The sequence below is a fragment of the Euwallacea similis genome, chromosome 8 (assembly GCF_039881205.1).
Source record: "Euwallacea similis isolate ESF13 chromosome 8, ESF131.1, whole genome shotgun sequence".
Lineage (NCBI taxonomy): Eukaryota > Metazoa > Arthropoda > Insecta > Coleoptera > Curculionidae > Euwallacea > Euwallacea similis.
The window spans coordinates 3,014,821-3,039,284 of NC_089616.1; the positions used below are offsets into that span (position 1 = coordinate 3,014,821).

Consider the following 24,464-nt stretch of genomic DNA (forward strand, 5'->3'; position numbering starts at 1 on the left):
CCAGCTATTCATCTAACAGCTTCTTACTTCTAAATTGAAAAACTGATTTTCTAGGTTCTGGATACAAAAAAGAACCTAAATGACGAAAAGAAGGTTAACTTAATGTTGGTCTATATTGCCAAAGAAATAATAATTATTCCGCAATATTTTGAGAAAGTTTTGGAGTATTTTTCCAAGGAAACTCCAAAGCTGCTTATAGAATCTATTGCATTCTCAAAAGACTTTCCTTTTAGTCAACCTAGACACGTTGTAAATTGTATATTACTGTCTAAGGTGATTAAAGCTAGACCAGACTTGAAAAGGTAGGAATATTATTAAATTACTATAGTTTAAACATTTATCACAATATATATTGGTAAACCCAGTCTCTTGCCCTAATGAATATTTAAAGTATGGGTTTACTTAGTACATATATATTTAGCAAAGATACATCTTTTTTTACAGTTATGCCCAAAAATATTTTGAACAATATGCATCTCCATTTCAAGAAGAAGATTCAACAAGTGCATCAAAAACAAAAAAATGTCGAATTACATTGCCCTATAATGTCTACTTAAGAGATTTAAATATTGTTGAAGCCTGCTATTTTTTATTAAAAAGTGATCCAAAGTTTTATAGGCAAAGGTGGAAGTGGAGCATATTTATTAAGAAGTATTCCTTACATACTGATTATAAAGTGTCTTGGTAAGTACATCCAACATTGAAATTTGTTCTATTAATAAGAAAATTTTGCATTATTCTATCAGTTAAATGTTGTTTGTGCTCATTAATAATTGCTTCCAGGTTAGCCTGTCAAACAATAGCAGTTATCTTAGGCCTCAATGAATCTAGTTTGAAATCATTAATATCTCAGCGATTACCCGAAGACTTAAATTTAAAACTCACTATTGAATTTGAAGAGCATAATGGTTTTACCAAGAACCTACCAGACACTAACACACTAGATCAACATCCTTTTATACCTCGAGAGTGCAAAGAAGTTCAAGAGGTTGTCAACATCTCTGGGATTTACATCTCAGCCTTGAGCAAACCGAAAAGGCCACTGTTGATCGAAGTTCCTTCAACTCATAATAATTTAAAAAAAATTGCTATTAGTTTGTCTTGTGGTAAAGCTTTTTGCCTTCAAGGCCCTGTTGGGTCTGGAAAAACTGGACTTATAGAGCATTTGGCTGCATGCTCAGGCAGGGAATTGGGGGATACTTTCATTAAAGTACAGTTGGGTGATCAAACTGATAGTAAAATGTTATTAGGAACTTATAAATGTTCTGAAATTCCTGGGGAATTTATTTGGCAACCTGGAGTTTTAACTCAGGTTTGTTTTAAGTTATTGATTAAAAGAATTGGAAGGAATTTTTCTGGACGCTTTTTAGGCAGTAATGGAGGGTAATTGGTTGCTTTTAGAAGATATAGACTTGGTATCTATGGATGTAGCTTCAGTTCTTGTCAGCTTATTGGAAAACAATGCTCTTACAGTACCAGGATATAGAGATTTAGTTCCAGTTACTCCTGGGTTCCAGTTGTTTTTAACTCAAAGGTATTTTACAGTAAAAATTAATTTTCAAGTTATGTATTTTTTTTTTAATTATCAGGCTCATCACCTCATCTTTCGGACAATACAGGCATCACTCAAACGTCATGCAGCTCCTTGAAAAACAACTTTTGCAAATAACTATTGACCCATTGACCATTGCAGAGCTAAAGTACATTTTACATGTTAAATACCCTCAATTTGATACAATCTCTGATAGGCTGAATAATGTGTTTGCATTGTTCTGTTCAAATAGAAATGATGAAACTTATTTGGTCAGAAGGCCCGGCAGACTCATATCAACCCGAGATTTTTTTAAATGGTGCTGTAGAGCAGCCATTAATTATGACGTAAAAAGCCAAGAGAGTGCTTTGAGAGTTCTACAAGATGCTATTGATGTGTTTTGTTGTTCTATTCCAAGTGTAGATGAGGCCCTTGGATTGGCTAAAGAAATAAGCACTCAGCTGGGTATAATTAACCACAAAGCTGAGTACTTTTTCAACAACTATAAACCTACAATGAAACTTACTTTAGATAGCTTCCAATCAGAGAGAGTGAATTTAGTGAGGGAACATTCCATTTACAGCAAACAAACCAAGTTTTGTTTTACCCGTCCCACTGCAGTTTTATTAGAAAGAATAATGTGTTGTGTAAATTTGAAAGAACCTGTGTTGTTAGTAGGAGAAACAGGCACTGGGAAAACCTCTTCAGTCCAATACCTAGCCCACACTCTTGGCAAGAAACTCACTGTAATTAACATGAATCAGCAATCAGATTCTGCTGATCTTTTGGGAGGATTCAAACCTGTAGATCTTAGAATTATAATAGCTCCCATTCGAACAGAGTTTGAGGCCGTGTTCAGGGATTTCTTTAACACCGAGTCGAATAAGGAATTCCTCAATAAAATTGCATTTGCCTTTAATAAACAAAAGTTCCTTCATTTGATTTCGATGATGCAGAAAAGTGCAGTTACAGCTTTAAGACGATTGTCTAGTTCACTGGAAGGAGCCAGTGAATCCGAAAAAAAGAAAAAGGATCAGGATTTTTGTGTGAGATGGCAGAGTGTCAATGAAAAATTAAAGAAGGTAGAAGTCCAGTTGAAGCAGGGGAATGCCCTGTATTTTGCCTTTATAGAGGGAAGTTTGGTGAAAGCAGTGCGGGAGGGTTCCTGGGTTTTATTGGATGAGATTAATCTGGCTAATGCTGAGACATTGGAGTGCTTATCGGGTATGTTTCGGTGTTTTGAACAATTGGCTGTAGCAGTTTTTAAAGCTGTGTTTTTTTAAATATATAAAAGACTAAAAGTGGCAATTTCAAATAGTTTTCTTTGTGGTTTAGTAGGCTAAATTATCCCTACTACAAGCAAAGAAGTAAATAACTTTCTAAGAAAACCAAAAAATTATAGCGCAACCACTAAGAAAGTTTACTCATAATTTCAGGTCTCTTAGAAAATACATCTGGCTCCATATGCTTATTAGAAAAAGGTGATAAAACCCCTATAAAACGACACCCAAATTTTACTCTTTTCGCCTGTATGAATCCTGCAACAAACGTGGGGAAAAAGGACCTCCCGACGGGACTCCGAAATCGTTTCACTGAATTTTACGTGGACGAGCTTATTGAAAAATCAGATCTAATATTGTTGGTCAGCAGCTACCTCGAAGCTATGGCTTTAAATGATCAAGAAGTGTCGAAAATCGTAGATTTTTATTTGCGTATCAGGAAAGAAATGAATTTGTCCCTCTGCGATGGTATGGGACACAAACCGCATTTTTCCTTGAGGTCTTTGTGTAGGGCCTTGATGACTGCTTCCAAAAATCCATGTGGGACTTTCAAGAGAAGTTTATATGAAGCGTTTTGTCTTAGTTTTCTAACTCAGTTGGATGCAGGTTCATATAACATGGTGCAAGGATTGATAGGAAGGTAAGAAAATTCCGTTTCTGAATAAAAATTTTTGTTGTTATTTGAATTACGATTTTATTTTTATTTACTTTTTTCAGTTATTTGATTGGCGATGAAAAAAAAATACGAGCAATCCTTAAACAAGGCATACCAGAACCAAAACAATCAGGAAATATTTTTCTTGAGTTTGAAGGCTACTGGATCAAAAAGGGTAGCTTAGAACCTAAAACCCCTGATAACTATATTTTAACTTCTTCTGTTAGAAAAAATCTAAAAGATTTAGTTAGAGTGGTGTCTATAGGCAAATTGCCAGTTTTACTTCAGGTAGATCCTTTTTCTTAGTTTCTTAGTTTAAGTTAAAAAATATAACCCTAATAAAATTTTTTCAGGGCGACACTTCAGTAGGTAAAACTAGCTTGATAACTTACCTAGCCAAATCTAGCGGCAATAAGTGCGTGCGAATCAACAATCATGAGCACACAGATCTTCAAGAATACATAGGCTCATACGTGGCCGATTCCACTGGGAAACTGATTTTTAGAGAAGGCGTTTTAGTGGAAGCCATGCGAAAAGGCAACTGGATAATTCTGGATGAACTTAATCTGGCTCCTACCGACGTGTTGGAAGCCTTAAATAGAGTGTTGGATGACAACCGGGAGTTGTTCATACCGGAAACTCAGGACACTGTTAAAGCCGACTCCAACTTTATGCTGTTCGCCACTCAGAATCCTCCAGGAGTTTATGGAGGGAGGAAGATGCTTTCTCGGGCTTTCAGAAATCGCTTTGTGGAGTTGCATTTCAACGAAATTCCTCCTTTGGAGCTAGAGTCTATATTGCATCAGAGGTGCGCGATGCCACAGTCTTATGCAAAAAAAATGATTATTGTGATGACTGATCTTCAGGTGAGAAATTTTTTTTATATGACTTAATTATGTGCTAAAATTAATTGATTGTATGGATTTATTATCTTCTATTTGTAACCTAAGTTAGACTCTGCTGTTTACATACAGTATAGTTACAGCATAGAATATTGGACTCTAGATAAACACTCTAGATACATTTTTTTCCAGATGCGACGTAGAGGTTCCGCAGCTTTTGCAGGAAAACAAGGATTCATTACCTTGAGGGATTTGTTTAGATGGGGGGAAAGATATCGCCTTGCTCAAAACTCCTTGAAACTTTACGATTGGGACCAACATCTGGTAGATGAAGGGTATTTGGTCCTTGCTGGAAAAGTGAGAAAAGACGATGAAAAGAAGGAAATCGTGGACGTATTGCAAAAACACTGGCGTAGAAAAGTTATATTAGAACATTTGTTTTCCCGTGAGTTTTGGTTTTAAATCTCATATATAAATTAAAAATCATTGTTGTAGTGAACGATAAAACCTCCACAGTTACTAAGCACATTTTGCAAAAATTTCACAATAATAGTGCCCGTTATCCAAACATAGTGTGGACATTCGACATGCGTAAATTGGCTGTTTTGATTGGGAAAGCTTTGGAGTTTAAAGAGCCCGTTTTATTAGTGGGTGAAACAGGTGGAGGCAAAACGACAATTTGCCAGTTAATAGCGGAAATTAATGGGCAGGAACTTGTAGCTGTTAATTGTCATATGCACACTGAAAGCAGTGACTTTATAGGGGGTTTGAGGCCTGTTAGGGAACATTCAAAAGACGTAACGCGCATTAAAATTTTTTGAATCATACATTCTCATTTAATCGGTAAACATTTTTAGAGCAATTCTCTGTTTGAATGGGTAGATGGTCCCTTGTTGAATGCCATGAGAAAAGGAAGTGTTTTCCTGGCCGATGAAATCTCGTTAGCAGACGACAGTGTTTTAGAGAGATTAAATTCACTTTTAGGTAACAATTCTCATAAAATCTTAGAGGTTAAAATAATTCAAACATTCTAGAGCCTGAAAGAACTCTTTTGCTGGCCGAAAAGGGCATCGATCTTAATAACTCAAACAATTCCGAAATCCTAGTGGCTGACCAAAATTTTGTATTCATTGGAACGATGAATCCTGGAGGTGATTTTGGGAAGAAAGAACTTTCTCCGGCTTTGAGAAATCGTTTTACTGAAGTTTGGTGCGAGTCGTGCACTGTCAGAGATGATTTAGTGGCGATTATTAATAAAAATTTGCAAATTAACGCTGAGTTTAATTTCGGGGAAAAGATGATGGAATTTATTGACTGGTTTAGAAGTACTGAAATTGGGAAAAGGTGTGTTTTTGCTGCCGCAAATATGACTAGGAGGGATATATTTATGATTTTAGGTATACAGTGAGTATCCGAGACATTTTAACGTGGGTGAATTTTATCAATCAGTGCACTGGAGAAATTTCTTCTGATAATGCTTATATGCATGGCGCTCATTTAGTGTTTCTGGATAGTTTCGGGTCTGGAGCCAGCAGTAATGAAAGGTAAGTTAATACTATGTCTACAAAGCTTAATCGTATTTTCTTTTGTTTAATTCTTTTAGTGTTCCTGCTTTGGAAAAATTTAAAACTCGCTGCATAAAATTTCTTGATGCCCAATTCAGAAACTTTCAAGCTTCAGATTCACTCTCTATTTCTCTGAAAATTGTCAGTACCGACTCGCGTTTTGGTATTGAGCCTTTTTACGTCACTATGGGCGAAGAAAAATTGGTACCAGACACGTTTTCCTTTAACGCACCTACTACAGTATCGAATACGCGAAATTTGCTCAGAGGTATGCAGTTGAATAAGGCCATTTTACTGGAAGGCAGCCCTGGTGTAGGGAAAACAAGCCTCATTACTGCATTAGCCAAATTAACCAGACACAAGATGTTTCGTGTAAATTTGTCTGATCAGACGGTAAGATGCATTGTTTATCATTTCTTCTCAATAGAGTCTGGATACTAACATAAAAACCCATCTTTACCTTTTTATTTTTTGTAATTTAAGGACATTTCTGATCTCTTCGGAGCCGATCTCCCACTAGAAGGTGGTAGTGGCGGTCAGTTCTCTTGGAGAGATGGTCCACTTTTACAAGCTTTACGACAAGGATGTTGGATATTGCTAGATGAACTTAATCTGGCATCTCAATCAGTTCTAGAAGGGCTCAATGCCTGCCTGGATCACAGAGGAGAGATTTTTATACCAGAGTTGGCGAAAACGTTCCACGTCCAGCCAGGTAAGACGAATATGCGATATATATGGTATTTGAGAATAACATGGATAAAAGAGTACCAAAAATTCCTTAGATAAAAATTAAAGCCGGTTGTAACTATCATGGTAAAGATCTTATCATTTTCCACTTTTAATCGACTTCATACCTCCGACAGTTTCCGATATCCCCATGAAGTCCATCCTAATCTGGGAGACACTGTATAAGAAAAATGTATTTTTAAATGAATTTCGAAGCACTCTACCTCCAAAGCGAAACATTTTGTTAAATCTGTGTTAAATCGGCTTTTTTTAATTACCAATATTTCTCTTATAGGAACCCGCTTCTTCGCCTGTCAGAACCCAATGAAAGAAGGTGGTTGCAGAAGAGGTCTCCCCAAGTCGTTCCTCAACCGATTTATTCAAGTATATATCAGTGCTTTTTCATTTCGTGATATGAAAATAATTCTCACAAGTCAATTCCCTTCAATACCCGAAAAAACGCTTAAGAAAATGATCGACTTCAACTGCAAATTAGCTGCGAGGCTTGACCAGCGTTTATTCGGAAATAAAGGTTCCCCTTGGGAGTGTAACTTACGCGATCTGACTCGGTGGTGCCAGGCTACATTAAGTCATTTCGAAAACAATCAATCCTTAGCTAAAAAGTTAAGTCCTGAGTACACTGTCCAGCTAATATACGTAGATAGAATGCGTAACATTGCTGATAAGGAAAAGGTTGCGGAATTATACAAAGAAGTTATGGGCTGTGCCATCAAAAGATCGAACTCTATAGGATATATTGAAGAGGATCAAGTGCATTTCGGAGAAGTTCGTCTGAAAAGAGGTCAAGACAAGCTGAATGACCACGTTCTGAAGCAAGGAGAAGGACATTTAATTTTGAGGGGGCAGCAAGGGGTCTTGAGAAGCTTAACGTATTGCGTGAACCAGAACTGGATGGCTATTTTGGTAAGGTGTTTGACACATTTTTTTCCCTGAAAATAAATAGCAATTTCATGTTCGAAAATCGCCTGCACAACTTTTCGGAAGTTTTCCTTTCAAACATATAGAACATACTAACTTTTTAGAACTTTACTAAAACCATTAAAGGAATCCAAAGGTTTTTTTCGCTTCAGGTTGGAAACTCAGGCGTGGGCAAGAGCAGCGTGGTTAAAACTTTGGCCAATCTCGCCGGAAAAAGTTTGAGAACTTTGCCGGTGACTTCTGCGATGGATACTACTGATATCCTCGGCGGTTTCGAACAGGTAAGTGGGTTATTATAATTTTCGGTTCAAGGTGTGAGGTGTATTGTGAACATATGTTGTCACTGATTCCATTTTTCAAATTTCAATTTCAAACACATAGAAGTGAAAATTCGTGTCGTCAATTTAATATTTTTATTCACATAATTCTCATATTTCCTCAACACTTTACAATAACTTACTTATTCTGCCATTTACACAGATTATTTACTTGTAACAAAATTCCCTGGTTTTAAATGTTAAATTATAAAATTTGCTATTAAGCCGATTTGCAATGTTCCCTCATCTGATTCCTTTTATTGCGAGATATGTGACAGTTTTTATATCTGGTGTTTCCGGAAGAGCGTTTTCATTCAATCAATAGTGCTGATTATTGGTTATTTTTTGAACATCACAAATTTCTTTCGATTTTAACCAAAAGAAACCGAGTTTCTGTGTTAGTATTAAATATCGTTCGCTGCAACTGAAATCGTCATAAAGATTATGAACACGCAGAAACAAATTCTATGAAATTTTGTTAATTTAGCCGCAAATTCTCGTAAAAAATCCAAAGATGGGGTTAAATCAACATGTCAAGGCGCTAGTTGATATTTAATAAAATTTGCCAAATGTCCGTAAAGAATTTGATAATGAATAAAGTCAAAAATGTAATTGAAACAACAAAATTTCTTTCAGTTAATATCTACCATTTTGGAAGTATGATATTCAGCTGAAACAAATCTATGAAAGCTTCTCTGAGGAAATATATATATGTTAAGACTTGTGTCTTATGAAATTTAAATCGACGTTTCATCAGACACGCCCTCTTATAATAAAAGATAATTATTGAGGAATCTCCTTCCAGAAACATCCAGTACATCTAAATAACGTATTAACTCTATCGTGGTTCTAAAATGCATATTAACTTATTACTTGAACTATTATAAAACAAAAAAGGTGCGGTATTTTAATTGACAGAATTGGACAGTTCATAACATTAATATAATAGAATATTTTTCTTATAACTTTACACTTTTATTTACATTAATAACTTTCCAGTTTCATTGCGTTTGAGTTTAAATGTACTGATATTTTAGGCACATCGTTTGAGTTTTCTTATTTCATTAAGAAAGGGATTTGTTGATCGAGGATTATGTTTGATTAATAGTTCTTTTTTTCAATTTCTTTGTGGGAACAATACAAATTTATTGCTTCTTGAGCTGGTTTTTGTAACTATACAAATCTACAAAATTCAATGTTTCTTGAACCGTGCAATTAGATGAATTTTCAATTCGCCTTTATTGAGCCGTAACTTTATTTGCATTTATTAAAATTAAAACACACTTATTAAGTTTTAAGTTTTGCGATTTTTATTCGTATATGTGGGTAAAACATAACTTGCAGTGCGTATCAACGAAAAGTCACTTAAATCTATTGAAGATCACAGAAATTGTATGGAACTAGATACGTGAATCAATCTCTAGCAAAACTAGTATTTATCATAGTGCATAACTTCCAGATTTTTTTGCCACACTGTTTAAGTATAAATAGTCGTGGACAAACTGTAAGAAATCTAATAATGATTATTGCCTCTGCCATCAAGTGGATAACTAACAGATGAAAAATAGTCATTATTAAATGCTGATTAATAGGATAAGTACTATATTCTCTGCCTATAAATTTAATAATATAGTCAATTCCTTGCCGTACATAATGCTTTTTGATTTTTTGAAATAATTATTCCTATAGTAGCCGCTTGTGTATTAAAGTTTCATAAGTTACGTAGTTCCTTCTCCTTTAAATAACCTCTGAAATTGCGCAATTGGCATTGAGTAGTCTTTATCAATTCCATCTTGAACTAATCCCAACTTAAAAGATGTTTTTTCTATCTAAATTTACTTAACTAATATATATATATATATATATATATATGTTTAAAGGAACACAGGTATGGCAACGTATTGCAGAACTCAACCGTGATTGTAATACTCCAGCTCGTTTTGTCTGCATTGTAATCAGTTATATTTTCGTTGAGTGGTTCCAGTCCGGCTTGTCCTTAACTTCATTATCTGTTGGTGATCCAAATCCGAATCTCTCCAAATCCGGACTGGAAAAGCGAGGTATTTCAATGTCCCCATTTAGAGGATCCAAGGGCAGTACCGAATCGGTGGTACTATCCGGCGACCAAAGACTCAAATCGGTGTTTCCCTGAAATTGCGACAACTGAACTTTTTAAGTACATTTTTCCACAAAATTCAGTATTTCCCATTAAAACTTCAACTTAAAGTCGGTTTAAGCACACGAGAGCTTAAATAAGTAACGATTAGCCTGGCTTTAAACTCTTAAAGAAACTATTACCTACCAGCACAAAGCTCCAAAAGTTTGATAAATTATTTAGCCTTCTTAACATAAGCATCCGCCTAACTCGAAACACGGCGAGTATCTCAAATTTAAAAGCTTTTAAATGAAGTAAGAGGACAAGAGCAAGTATCTATAAAACATCTTGGGTGAGGGCTGCAAGGGAAGGACAGGCTGCATAACTTAAATTTTCATATTGTTAAAGGGCGGCCCTAAAGGATCAGAATTTCAGGCACGTTTGCTATTTTGTTCTTGTGCAAATTATAAGCAAAAATCCAGAATAGCAATTATCAAACTGCGAAGAGTTTCTTGGCTAGTCAAAATGCGTTTCCAAAAATTTACTGTACATAGCTTCGTTCTTTTACACTGGCGGTGGATGTTATCGAAATTTCGTCACAGAATTGACACACTTTTTCCAAAGAAATACTTACTAGATTTGGTGTACCTTTAAATTCCAAACGGCAATTTTCTTAAGAATAATCAAGTTATTCCGCTATTAGCTTATCATCACATATTTTTAATAGAGAAGCATTTTATATGAACAAACTTACTCAGTCCAGTAGTGGGCAATTACTTTACAGAGATCTTTGGGAATAACGTTTTGGACGCCGTTATGAAAAAGCCGAAGTGCTGGTTTCGATATGTGGATGACAGCTTTGTCATTTGAATTCACAAGAAAAACATTAGGAAATTTCTTAGCACATACTTCAGTTGCATAAATCGAAATATCACTTTTCCCACGGAAACACATAAAGATGGACTCTTGTCTTCTTAGATATTCCCCTATCCAGACCAAACGAAAAACTAAGTCTCACAGTGCACAGGAAACAGAAGCACACTGCAAAAGTTTAAACCACAGGTTCAAACCAAACCTTTATCGACGGGAACTAATCTGAATCGACAAAAGAAAAATTGAAACGAGTGAACAGAATTTGTGAACCGTAGGAACTAGAAAAAGGATTAATAACTATAAAAAAGAGCTGAAATGACTATGGCAAACATTAGTTTAAGAAAACAATTTATTCTAGGAATTCTGAAGTTGGCGGATGGAGTTAACACGAAACCAAATGTTCTTTCTCTTAATCCCCCTTTTTGACTTTGATGATAATTTAAACTATTGTTCAAATGGTGATCAATGTGTACAATTGGCTATGTTAAGAAATTTCGAAGTTAGTTTTTCCCATACCTCCAAATAGGAAAAAGTGTAATCACCATAGTGAAAGGATACTCCACTTCTTCAGAAACGACGGTCAAGGCATTATGTTCTTAAAGTTGAAAAACTACGTGAATCCCAATGCTACCATCCAAGGCTTACCAGACAGCCCATTAAAATCGCTTAGAAGCTCGGCAAATATTTCCAATTGTAGTGTGAAAATAATTGAGTGATACAGGATATACTACTGAAACATGTAACTACACATGCAGCGCATTTTGTTACACCACTTACATATAATATTTAATTACCATTGCACTGTCGGGATGGGCGGGCATGGGCGGCTTTAGGCAGGCAATTTCGGGCACAGTCGTGCGTCTGGGCGGATCGGGTGGCGTAGGAACGGGCGGAGGGCCTAGCCAGATCGGAACCCACCCGCAGCAGGCATCGAGGGCGGCCCTTCGCAATCCTCGGTGCAGAACCAGGAACAACGTGGGATTCACTATTGCGTGTACGTAGGATATGTGAAGGGTTATCTGTGTTGAGAAAGAAATGATTTATATTTGTTCCTAAAAATATATTTTAAAGTTCAAAACTTATGCTGAATGTTACACGGACCTTCCTGAAACTTGATATAGCACTTTACCACAGACGGCACTTAAACTGATGTCATCTTATGCCTGCAGTAATTTTAATCGAAGTTTAGTTCTAGGCGGTTTGAATGTCGCGGCTTATTTTACTGAGCTAAATTTAGAAAATTAGTAGGCCGCGTTAACTGATTGAATAGAATAGCGAGGCCATTTAAAAGCAGCATTCCAGGGTAAAAGCTTCCTTAGGCTCTGTTCATGATAAAGTGTTTTATTGAAAAGAAGATTTTGCCTATAGTTGCATCGGGCATATGTCAATAAGAAGAAAAACGGAACGGAAATTTAGATTTACGTTTGTATGCACTATAAGGGTGACAGTCGTAATTATTTAGCAGGGAAAAAACTTTACTTTGTAGGCACACATGCCTGATGGTTACGTTACATCCTCTTTCATTTTCTATTTGAACGCCCTATTCCCTTTACGGATTCGCTGTTAATTTTTTTTGTCTGAGGAACCTTTAATATTAATATTTAACAAGCGACAGGGCTGTCAAATTTCACATAATAATTAGGCTTCCCTGTCAAGTATAAATTAACCCCCTCCATCAACCAAACGAATATAAATATTCCTGATTATGTATTAGCGACCTGTAAATTTCTCGCTAAGGCATTTCCTAATAATTAAATTAGCATCGCTGGTCAAAGGGTTCTTCTCATCTTGCGCCAACTAATTATTATTATGACAAGCCGACATTCTGAGGAAATTGACGAATTTCGTAGGACGCCCGTGCTGCTTACCTCGTGCCCCAAAGGGTTGCTCCCGACAATGGGATGATTAATGAGGGTAACGATGAATAACGGTCCCCAAAACAAGACGTAGGCCGCTGTAATGACCAGGAACATTTTGACTCTTTGCACCCCTTCCCTCTCCATTTTTCTTAAGTACTCTCTCATCCGTCTCTGTTCTTCTACTGCTCCGTTACTAGCCTAAAACAAACCAGAAAATAATTTAAATAACTATTCAACAAACATGAATATGTAAATTAAATCCTTTTCAACTTGCTTTTCCGAGAAATTGCTTTATTCGCGCAGTAATAATTTATTTGTGGCATACTCGGATATGGAAGTAAATAAGGAAGGAACAATATGTAGCGATATCACACGCGCGCCTTTATTCTTGGATGTAATCTGTTAAATGTTTTTCAATAAATGTATATTGCGCAAAAAAGTCAATTTCGATTTTCACTCGGGTAATCGAAAAGGATTTTAGAATAATTCAGCAATAATTAAGAGACTTTGTAAAAACTCAATTAGAGTGGTGCAATTAATGCCATATGCAGCAAATGCGACAGAGCATAGCATTTTGCCTTGGCAAACTGGGTTAAGAGCGTTCTTGTTAACTAACAGATACGACTTCAGAGAGATTAAATTAGTTTTTGTCATTTAGTCAATATCTGATAACAACCGGAGCCCTATTTTGTAGCAGCAGAGCAAATAAAACTCCATATCAATGACAATTTATAAGTGGCAAAGTTTCTCTATTATCTCAAAGACGAGATAATGGGGGTTTTATTTGAGATAGGAATCAAAAGCAAACAGATGTGTTTGATTAAAATTTAATAGTAGATATTGAAGTAGGATTTTTCAATGATGTTGTTATTACAATTATATATTCAAACCTTTACGTAGGCCAAGTAGTTCTTTGATCAAATCCTAGTCGGATATGTCAGGTCTTAGCTGGTTTTAATTAAGAAATGAAGAAGATAAAATCGAAACAAGAAGTAGACACATTTCAGTAGAAAACAACTTCAAGAGAAGCTTCTAAAGGATCTGATTGGTTCGGGAGGAAGAAAACCGTCTCCTCTACTCCCGATCTGATTTAGTCGCGAATCACAAGAGCAGAGATGGCAGTCTAAAGACGGCGTTTGTAGAAAAATATTTCCGGAAAGTGGAAAAACCTTGCGGCATCGTGGACGAATTATTTCACTGAAAAATCTCATATATAGAGAAAGAAGAATCGTTGCCTTTTAGCTTAGCCAGTTCATCCTTCAATAATTTTCATGTGGTTTATTGATTTTTTTAAATTAATGATTTAAGCTTCGATTTTTCATTTTGTGCAAGAACAATTGATTTGACTACTTGATACCTGACAGTTATTTTTCAAATTTAGATGAGTTGGCAAAAATGCAACAATGAATTTCCCCTGAGGAACCAAACAATATGCCCACGGTTTCCGTTGATCCGGGAACCCTTTTGCGAAGTTCTGTTCTGCGAGATGTGATATTAAATTAAAAGCTAAGCCTCCTAAATGTTTCATATTTCCAGCACGGGAAGTGATTAATCTTTCTTACTAGCACTATTAAATCATTACTAATTTCAACTTCACTCGTTTATGCAGTTCATGCAATTAATTATTATAGAAATCGACTGAAAATTGTTCTTAATTGTTATTAATTATTATTCATTACTATATAAGTGGTACCAAAAGAAGAGTTTGTCTGTAAAAGATTAAAACTAAGTATCGACTTGTTTAACATTTTACTTGAACTTATCACTGCTCTTATGCACTTCCGGTGAATAAGCCCCCTGAGGTAGATTTTTAACTGCAAACTGCACGCCTCGTTCTTGGACCTTTAAACAAGCCATCTCATAAATTTTCTTTAAAACTTCCTTAATATTTTGCAATACTTTTTATGAAAAGTTACGTTATAGTTTAGGAAACTTTGTCGCGCCCAGAAACATAGAAGGTTTCAAGGTTTTCTCTACCACAAAATTTTTGTCAACATCAGTGGTTTATTTTGTTCGGTAGGCAAGGGAATCACACTTAAGTTTACTCGAAATCGTTTATTTAAGAAATGAGATGAAGCTAAACAAATGCCTCTTTTTTTGCTTTTATCTATATCAACGAAGTGAAATATTTGAGATAATTAACTTTTAATGTAAATGCTTCCCTTGCACTCCGGGAGATGGGGCGAGGGCAATTAGCTGTAAAAAAATAATTGTATTAAACAACTTATCTCAATTTCAATGTTTTTGGGTTCGTTTTTGCCTGTACTTAGGAAGAAAATATTCAATTTTACATACAATTATTAAGCAATTATTTTACTCAAACTGTAATGAATCAAATACTTAGTTGTTTACTTATAAACTTTTATTAACTCATGCAAGGTCAGTTTTACTTATAAATTAGCACATTTTACAGGACAAACTAAATTTGTTCAAGTACCCTTTGCTGACAACTTAACTCTTAAGTGCAAAACTTCGTTGGAGCCATTAAGAGAATCGTGATCAAGATGTAAACGTGTCCTCCATATGGAAGTTTATGTCTTAAAATTATGTACTAAATTTTATTATATAATTACTATTCATACCACGGGTTAAAAGAACGCATCGTCTCCTTTTCTTTCGTTTTTTCCTTCATATTTATGGAACAATTTCCATAAAAGAGACAATCAATCAAGGGAGCAGGTAATTGTATGGTAAATATTAATCTACTTACGAGAATAATTTTGCCTACATCCAGATCGATTTCGTAACACTCTTTTTTTAAACCATTTATTTTCAAATATAATAATGACGGGGAAAACAGACGCTTGACTTTTATATGATACGCTCAAACCAAATGGGATTATTATCTTTTGCGTCGGAAATATATTAAATTTTGCATGAAAAATGTTATCAAGAAAAAAATTGGTGTTATTAATCATATATGTGGAGTATTCACCAGATTTTCTGGGCAAGGGTTTCATTTTAAACGCAAAAGATTTTTCGTATAGAAAAATATGTTGAAATAGTGGCAATTGGAGAATCTTTCCACACTTACAGAGGAAAAATTTAAATTTTATTTGAGTTTATAAGCATAAAAGAACGATGAAATCTGTGGCTCTTGTGGTTATGGGCAATTCTGGAAAACAGTAAAATCACCCATAAATCCCATTCCAGATGGTCATATATGCAAATTGGATTTGGATTTCTAATTCAAGCTTTTTGCATGTGCATTTGATTCATTATAATAAGGTTTACCTTTACTACATAAACACCTAACATAATATCTAACTGTTTTAAATCATTTTTTACTTTGAAAAGGTGCGCTTTATCGTTATGCAATTGAAGCACTCCTTGTTGGCATTTACTAATAAAATCCCACAAATGTTTATTTAAAAGAGGCTTTTACACGTCAGGGTATCTACATCAGACTGGGCTAAGTTGGTCCTAAACTTTTTGAAACTCGAGTGAATAAGGACTTGTACATAAACCCGTATAGGTCGATACTAGTGGATAGATATCATTTATACCTTCAAAAAATGTTCATTTGTGGATATTATTTTGTGGTGGACTGATATGGGCATAGAGTTTTCTAATTTCATTTAATAATTTATCTTTATTCAATTTTGAATACATGTATATCTATGGTTAATTTGCAAACTAAAAAGTGCCGTACTGATATTTGCATATTGTATTAAATCTTGAAAATTATCAATTTATAGATAAGTCTGTTAAACATCTACTACTAAAACGAGCACTAAATTTGTAACTAAAAGATCATTGATATGTGCTTTCCTTTTTGTTTGCTATATACCAATACCAAAGTTGGTGACTCCTAATATATCATTCCACATGAGAAACGATGGCCTGTGCCATTTTATCGATTGGAAAGCTAAAGTACGAGATAAATGTTTATTTTCTATATCGATAAAGGGAACTTTGAGAGGCTCTTGCCCTAAAAATCCCCACAAGACGATAAAACGCTTTTATTTTGAAAAATCGACGTGCTCTAAGAAATCTAAGTTTACTGTTTGGTCTTGCGTGTTATCGAGAGCCTGATAAAAGGCGTCGGGTGGTTTATTTCCACCTCGTTGAGCCCAGCAAAGGTTTTGTATTTCTCATGGTAATTAAACTATTAGGGAATAAAATATTCGAGTTACTTTCATACTCAAATTGAAACCTTTTTTGTCATAGAAGTATGTTATTATTTTGTCAAATTGAATGAGACCGAACCGCAAAATTGAAACAATAACAAAAGGAGAATTTAATTCATTCCGTAACACCCGGGAAAAGGACTGTCTAATTAGGTTTTTGTTCAAACCATTTCTCGCTTTTTGGGAGGGTTAAATTAGATTCTGTCCCTGTCCCGAATTTCTAATTAGCCTGATTTTAAATTTGTTTACAAAGAAATGAGGAATATAAACAAAGGATTTTGTGTATTGACCTTGGGTTTTGGATAAGAAAGAAGAGAAATCATTTCCCAATTAACAATGCAAATGCAACTCAAAAAGGGATTATAAATAACATTATACGGGTTAATTCAGGTTTAGTCGGGATTATTTAGTAGACAACACAACTGAAGAAAATAGAAAAACAAGTTCAATTGAACTTGTATTGATTTAATGCTGTTCAATTTTGAAGATTTTTTTTGGTTTTTATTTATAGCTTTTACAGTTTTTAAGATGCTCAAGTTCAAATTTTAGCGTTTCACGTTGACAACATAGTCACCTTCAAATTTCATTAGATACAAAATTGATAAACTTGAATCATTATAAATACTTACCGAATGATCGACAGAATTCATCTGATTGGAACCACCGGTGGCGTTTACTAAGGTCGTTACCAAGCCAGCCACTCTAACCGCTTCTACATTAGCTTTTGTTAAGTCTCTATGTAATTTCCTTAGATGGAAAAGAGTCAGGGTCACACACACTAAGTTTACTGCTATCCATAACGCATTTAAGATGTAGTGCCTTAATGGTCCGTATATTAAGGGGCACGATGGGTGTTTATGGCCGGCCTCACCTTGGGCCGCTAATGCACCTAAAATGAGGAAAAGTTAATATAGGCATCAATGACAACTTATCTCGTGTTTTTGATGGGTTTGAGCTCAATTACCAATCAAAATTTATAGCTTGCGATTATGGTAAAGTGCGGCAATAATAAACCAAAGTTTTTATAAGTGATTGAAGGATTGACGACATTCGACTGGAGTTATAGGTCAAAGTTGTCAATCTCGCACCAAAATAACAATCGAATTAGATAAAAGTGTTTGTCTTTGAAAGTTTCAGCGTTTTGGTAAACGTCTAAACTTCACAAACTTAATTTTTTTTTAGTAAAAAGTTCGCAAAAGACTCTTTTTATATTAGCCATTGCTCAACATTTATCATTTGTTACAATTTAACTTTACATTAATTTTCAAACATAAAGAAAATTTCTAGAAGATTCTTACCGGATAAAAATGTAGGTCCCAAGTTAATGGTAATAGATGCAAACCAGATCATTGAGGTACCAAAAAGTACACACTGGGGAGAATCCATGAGTAGAGGTGCCTCTGAAAACATTCTGCCCGCATCTTCATCATCTGGAAACACTGGAGAGTCGTTCAGTACTGTAGTGAGCATATTAACAGTGGCTACAGTGACGAGAAGTAAGAAGGCCGTTTCCACTAGTGAACATTTGTGAACCGGTTGGCAGTGAAGTATTGAAGTTCCTAAAGGGAGAAGAAGGGCCGCTCTGGCGCAATCCACAGCTCCTTGATGGAACAGGAGACCTTGCGACCATCTGAAAACATTGCTACTTTAACTAGATGCTGATTCAAAAGCTAATGCTAATAAGAGTCATTTGTATAGTTTAGGTTGATGCAATTAAATTAGCTGGCATTATTTTAGCGTAATCTGGGTGATTAGTTGTGTGGCCGTAAAGTATCTTTGTCTGGAAAACTGATAAGGTAATCCACGTAACCATTGGACAATTTATACGTTAAATATTGCGACACCTAAACCTCGTTTAGAGCCGATTTCCGACAAAGATATTGGTGGATCGAATTAATTTTATAGATATTCTTTTGGGTTCGAAGCAGCGAGTTTTAAGAGGAATTTGTTAAATGTGTCTTAATAAGAAAAAGTTACAAGGAAATATTTTTTATCAAGCACTCAATGGTGCTGTGAGCGACGCTAAATGTTTTCTGAAAGTTCATAACAACTTCATTGTTAAAGAATTTTAAAGCGTTGAATGTTAGACCTCTGTTTATTTTTGGTAGTTTAAAAATTCGTCCAGAACCACCCTCATTTGCAAGAAATTGAGTTGAAAATATGTGCTTTCATCGAAACAATTTGGAAATTGATTGAATTCATAATCTTGACAGGACTATAAAAGTTATTATGGATTTTTAAACCATTTAGTGTTAAACCTGTTCTGCCCCTATCGAAGTTCATTCAGTATGAACTTGACTTTTGAGAAATAAACTTGAGAATAATTCCATTGATCGGTCTAACTCTATATGATGTTTTCCTTTTTAATGAAATGTAAATTTTCTTTCGCTTAATGTGAGAATTTCTACAACACCCTACAGAACTGCACCTCTTAATTTATGTTAACACTATTCTAATATCCCAACAGCCCGGAAAAACAGACGCTTCCGGGGTCCAAGACGAATCAAAGACAAAGCGCTGGGCAAATTGATCATTCGCCATTTCACCTGCACTGACACATAACAAACTACCTTCTCACTGATTGGGAATTGCTTTCATTTTGTCAAATTATCTGGCAATTCACTTTCGTTTAAACGTTTTCGTTTTGTGTGGCGATAAATCATTTACCAAATTATTCCCCTGACACCCTACATTGTAGAACAGCCCTTATCTTCCCCGTGTAATTAACAGAAAGTGGTGTATACCGCTGATATTAATGGGTATCGCGATAAGGAGACGGTGCACATTACTTCCAAATTCCGATGAAAATTCTTGTGTTTACGCCTACGTTTCTGTGCTAACCAAAACGATGATGAAGAGAATCAATTATTATCACACCGTGCAGTGAAAATATGAAACAATAACCAAGAGACATTGACGCTGTAACAAAAATGCTATCAATTCTCAAGTTCTTTAAACTCTTATTTCTGATCCAATGTATTGATAATATTGTCCCTAACTACACGGCAGCCCTCGTAATAGTTTGGAGCAGAATAACAAATCTATTAAAACACCTTCCCTTTACCTTTATTACTTCAGGTCTGTTGAGCATCAGTGTTATGTGCAAGACGGGAAACCGTAAGGTCACCCCGAATTATTCGGTTTAATTTTACTAGTTTCTCTGAGGGAAATTTAAATTCCTTTTGAGGTATTTGAGGAATACATTTTGTGATTTTTTTTTGTTTTGAAGTTAAGAGAAATAAGACATCGTAGAGAAGCAGCAGAACAAGTTAGATTTTAAAAGAATTTTTGATAAGATCGTGGAGGCCACTTATTTTTTTATGATATGGGAAACGATTTAGTAAAGCAGTTTTTGTGGGGTAGTTTTAACCAAATAAATTTTGTGAAATATGAATTTTACATAATAAATTTTACTTAAACACATCCCCATTAAAGTACTGTTCGAGAGCTGACCCATTTTCCAATCTCGCGAATTCCGTTCCGACGTAAGGCAATCATCTTTTCTTCTCCCACAATAAAGCCTCTCTTTAAAACGTCGGCAAGAATATTCGATTATATCAGAGCTCTCGTTCCTCGCCTAAAGACCTGGAATCGAATGCGGCCACCGAAGATCCATCGTCGCAAAAATGATAAAAGGCAATACGGGTTTTTGTCTGGGCTGGGATAAGCGAGATCCATTGACAATAGACGGCGATAGAATATCTACTTAGAAATAAGCACCTGTATCTGATCAGGGGACCCGATCGTCTATTTATCTAGCCACACACTTTTTTATGTCGAGAATTGTGCCATATGCAAGGTATGAACCAGATGAATGACCAGCATAAGGATGAAACAATATACTGCCACATAAAAATGAACAGGAAAGATTCTTAGAAACAACTATATGCAAGATTAATTGAATGGGGATAATTGCGCATTTTAGAACCCAATGAAACGAAAGTATCAATATTTTTTTATATTTAGTTTTGGAAAACTTTTAACCTTAAATGTATATTCAACATTACGTGAAATTGATAAACTCATCAGATAATTAAAATTAGCGTACCAATCACAAATCTAGTGGCTTAACTGTTATGTTCGACTCAAAGTTATTAAACTGAGAAAATTACACTTTGGTGTGATTTGATACATTTTAAGTGCGGTAAAAAATCCATTCCTTATTTTTATTTGCTTGAGATAGAACTAAAACTTCGCTATGATAAAATGCTTGGCTTCCATGGCGAACCTAGATTTTTGATTGATTGGAAGAATATATACATTACAAATATAACATGCATAACTATCCAAAAAATTAAACTATTTTCTTTATCCTTCGCTTAATTTTTGTCAATTTATTGATTCTCGTGACTCAGTTAGTACTAACAACTATCCCTGAGAAATCTAAATAAAGCCCTTAAAATTCTACGATGGCAAGAGAGTCTGACGTGTATTCCGGAAGTTGTTGGCATTTTACCAAATAACACCAATGAATTGTCGGTATGGTATGCGGATAAGCACAAAAATCCGGAAGTCGAAAATTTTGCCCCTAGAGAAAAACGTTGGCTTTGTGGCAACTGGAAAACTAATGGGCTTGAAGCAATAATATTGCGGCATTATAAAGTAAAACCACACTCGATTTTCACTTATATTTTTTTATTACTTATTTTTATTTTAACTTATAAATGCTTTGGTTATGATGGATTTTGAAGGCGCACATGCTGAGAATTAAAATTCTTGAATTTCAACAGACAGTGGAAGCTTAAGAAATTCTATCAAATTAAATACCGATGAAAATCCGAAACGACATATTAAAAATCATGTCTTGTACTTCTACCTTGTATCCTTGAACACGTCACACAGGCTGCAATCATGGCCATTTTGAAACAACAGAACGGTGTATTGTAAGTCTTTTCTCATGAATTATTAGTTTCATTATAAATAAATCCGAATCAGGGAATTAGTTTAGAACTGGAATCACACAAAATCATTGTATTCTCACAAAGGTCTGATGGATAAAAATCATCATATCAATATTATGCTATTGTATATCCATGCTCCAAATACAAGAGTAATAACAATTCAATTTTAAATCCCAAACTGTTCATCCATGCATAAAAGTAATCATTTTGAAATCATAATTAATAGCGTGTTTGGGATTTATTATTGTATTGCTACGAATATTGCGTGCGTGCGGTTATTAAATATTAAAAGTGGTTTGCATATGCCTATTAAATGATAATCCAGGACCGGGATTATGTGCGGTTTCACGTTCGTATAATCTGCAAATTAGGAGTATAGATTAACCAAAACCGTGTAAATGTGGCTGACTGAAATGCCTGAAACCATATTACCGTTATTAACAGCTATTTGCCGCAGTTTTTGGCAGGTAAGGCTCTTTAGTGGCAAATATTACTCGGGAAAGTTTTAATAATGTTTCAGCCATGGAACAATTGCAAATCTCGAAATTGGTGCCCTTCATGATTATACCGAACTGTACACTTCTGGTCGACATAGTAGAAAATTGATGACATTGGCGACAACGGTACAGTAAACATAATATTGCAAAGCGCATTAAAAAATGCATTAACAAACATCCTACAACAAGAGCAGCACATATTATTAACATTTTGGAAACGTTAAACAGTTTGTGTTAAGTAAACCCTATTTCGTGGATGGGATTTTAAGCCTAAAACCCATCGAGGGTTAATCGATCAATCCCTTATACGACACTCACTGATCCGAGAAAATATCCCCTTTCCATTAGCTCAGATTAAACGGAATTCGTTTGTGTGTTTTATTATAACGTCTTCATTAACAAAATGGACTTACTGTTAAATTCTCCGAAGAAAACCCTATATGCACGTCATATTGTTTGGAAACTTCAAGTGTGCTAGATTTGGACCGAAGAGCCATTTAATGCCAAGGGTTTAATTACTTGACGACAAAGTTTGAAGGAGATTTAATTTTAAATCCAATATAAGCTTTTCTAATTTGATATTATCACCCTATTTTCAGAGGCCTTCTCAAGATAATGATGTGAAACAACAGTATTGTTTGTCAGGCCATAGAGAAATCTCATCTTCATAAACAATTATTAATTTTGCCAAAAAAATTACAACACCTTCGAATTTATGGTACAAAAAGGGTAATCCATCATCAGGGTTATTGTTTCCCGAGCAACACGATAGTAAAGTACGGTGAAAAGACACGCTAATTAATTAGAGTTATCTTTTTCCACATCCCCTTGCCTCTTCTCGAGCTCATTATTTAACAGCCTCTTTATATTCTCCAGGGAAACCCATTTGTTCCACAACAGACATCGGACGGAACTTCTAAAATTTTATTATTTATGATAAGCTTTGTTATCGTTTTGTATGTGTATGTCGTCAGTTCTTAATGTGCTGGAATTCATTGTTTTCTGAACAATAAATAACTCCTCTCCTTTACCATCAGGAATTTCATTAGCTCAGTCATTGGTAAATGGTTGTGCATACATCCAATATTTCACATGAGTCAAGTAAACTATAATTAGTTCATTGTCCTCTTACCATTGTGACGTAACTCCCTTTTTGAGTATTAGCAGGCAATTTTTATAAAGGAGATTGGAAGCAGAAACTTCAGAAGAAAATCGCATCATCAGGGAACAATAAAAGCAAGCAGTCTGGCTTGTAAAAACCCAAAGAACTGTATTCAGTGACCTGTTCACGGAAATAATTTGGGTCTGGTGCAACGTCAGCGGAGAATTATTTTTATTATTTTCTTAGGGAAAGTAGTAGCCCAATCTCCTTAGAGAGAAAAGTATTCCTGCAGCTGTTCTTGAATTTATTACAATGAAATTCCATTTACCTTTTACAATTGAGAATGATTTGCATAAAAGGTTTTGTTTTTTTTTTGTTCCTGACATGTGTCTTCATCAAATTGTGAACCTTTTGAAGAACCTGGGCACCATTGAATACACTCTATATAATTATAATTGTTTTGATACATTGCTTATTATGTTATCACATATCTGCGAAAGTAATCAGAACTGTAATACGTACATATATAAATTAAAATTTCGAAGTATCATTTTAATTAACTTCACTTCGCTAGCCGTTTATGAGATTCCTCAATCTGGAACATCGTTATCTTAGATACAATGTATATTATGTAATACCTTTAACGGAGGAAAACAACTCTTGAAGTTTTAAATGGGAGAGGATCGAATGATACCTCCTTTAAGGCTTTTCAATTCTCTTTAGGACCGTATAGGCTGAGCATATACACTTTTATACTAGAAGTGTTAAATTTAAAAGTAAGAGAAATTATTGCTCCAACTCTGTTAACTCCATATCCAACGTTGATTTTTTTTGTCGATTTTATGATCTTAGGTTATGATTCGTCTATCTTAAAACTTCCTACATTAATAACTTTATTAGTCTCTAGCCAAAATATGGGGGCGGCAAAAGGAGATTTTCCCTAAAGACATAGAAAAAGTCGGTCTGTCTCTGCTTTCGCTTGTCTTAGCCTTCGCGCCTATGGACAACCTGAATTTACCCATTTCTAATTATCATTCATATTCTAATTTTCCAAAAAGCCCTAATTCAATATACATATTACAAACCGAATGAATTATGTAACAATATAACAAATATGTATACAATGCCCTTAGGAGGATATTTTTAGAACTC

The 24,464-nt window shown here is 34.9% G+C and overlaps 2 protein-coding genes across 5 annotated transcripts in view; one reads left to right on the forward strand and one right to left on the reverse strand.

Moving 5' to 3' along the window:
* LOC136410208 (midasin) overlaps positions 1–24,464 on the forward strand; it is a 53,777-nt gene that overhangs the window by 106 nt on the left and 29,207 nt on the right. The window contains exons 2-18 of the mRNA XM_066392253.1: positions 55–302; positions 445–684; positions 784–1,312; positions 1,371–1,534; positions 1,590–2,755; positions 2,968–3,451; positions 3,529–3,754; positions 3,820–4,332; positions 4,501–4,753; positions 4,804–5,105; positions 5,166–5,292; positions 5,343–5,652; positions 5,706–5,852; positions 5,912–6,266; positions 6,357–6,585; positions 6,895–7,523; positions 7,691–7,819. Coding sequence (XP_066248350.1) covers positions 55–302; positions 445–684; positions 784–1,312; positions 1,371–1,534; positions 1,590–2,755; positions 2,968–3,451; positions 3,529–3,754; positions 3,820–4,332; positions 4,501–4,753; positions 4,804–5,105; positions 5,166–5,292; positions 5,343–5,652; positions 5,706–5,852; positions 5,912–6,266; positions 6,357–6,585; positions 6,895–7,523; positions 7,691–7,819 — 6,051 coding nt within the window. The remainder of the gene's footprint in view (positions 1–54; positions 303–444; positions 685–783; positions 1,313–1,370; positions 1,535–1,589; positions 2,756–2,967; positions 3,452–3,528; positions 3,755–3,819; positions 4,333–4,500; positions 4,754–4,803; positions 5,106–5,165; positions 5,293–5,342; positions 5,653–5,705; positions 5,853–5,911; positions 6,267–6,356; positions 6,586–6,894; positions 7,524–7,690; positions 7,820–24,464) is intronic.
* Positions 7,956–24,464, reverse strand: part of LOC136410204 (uncharacterized) — a 49,090-nt gene continuing 32,581 nt past the window's right edge. For 3 of the 4 annotated variants that reach the window (XM_066392246.1, XM_066392247.1, XM_066392245.1), the window contains 5 exons: positions 18,111–18,442; positions 17,442–17,701; positions 12,692–12,880; positions 11,618–11,842; positions 7,956–10,003 (listed from right to left, as the gene is read on the reverse strand). In XM_066392246.1, the coding sequence (XP_066248343.1) occupies positions 9,815–10,003; positions 11,618–11,842; positions 12,692–12,880; positions 17,442–17,701; positions 18,111–18,442 (1,195 nt within the window). In that variant the 3' untranslated portion in view covers positions 7,956–9,814. Of the gene's footprint in view, positions 10,004–11,600; positions 11,843–12,691; positions 12,881–17,441; positions 17,702–18,110; positions 18,443–24,464 lie in introns of all 4 variants that reach the window. The other variant, XM_066392248.1, reaches the window with a different exon arrangement.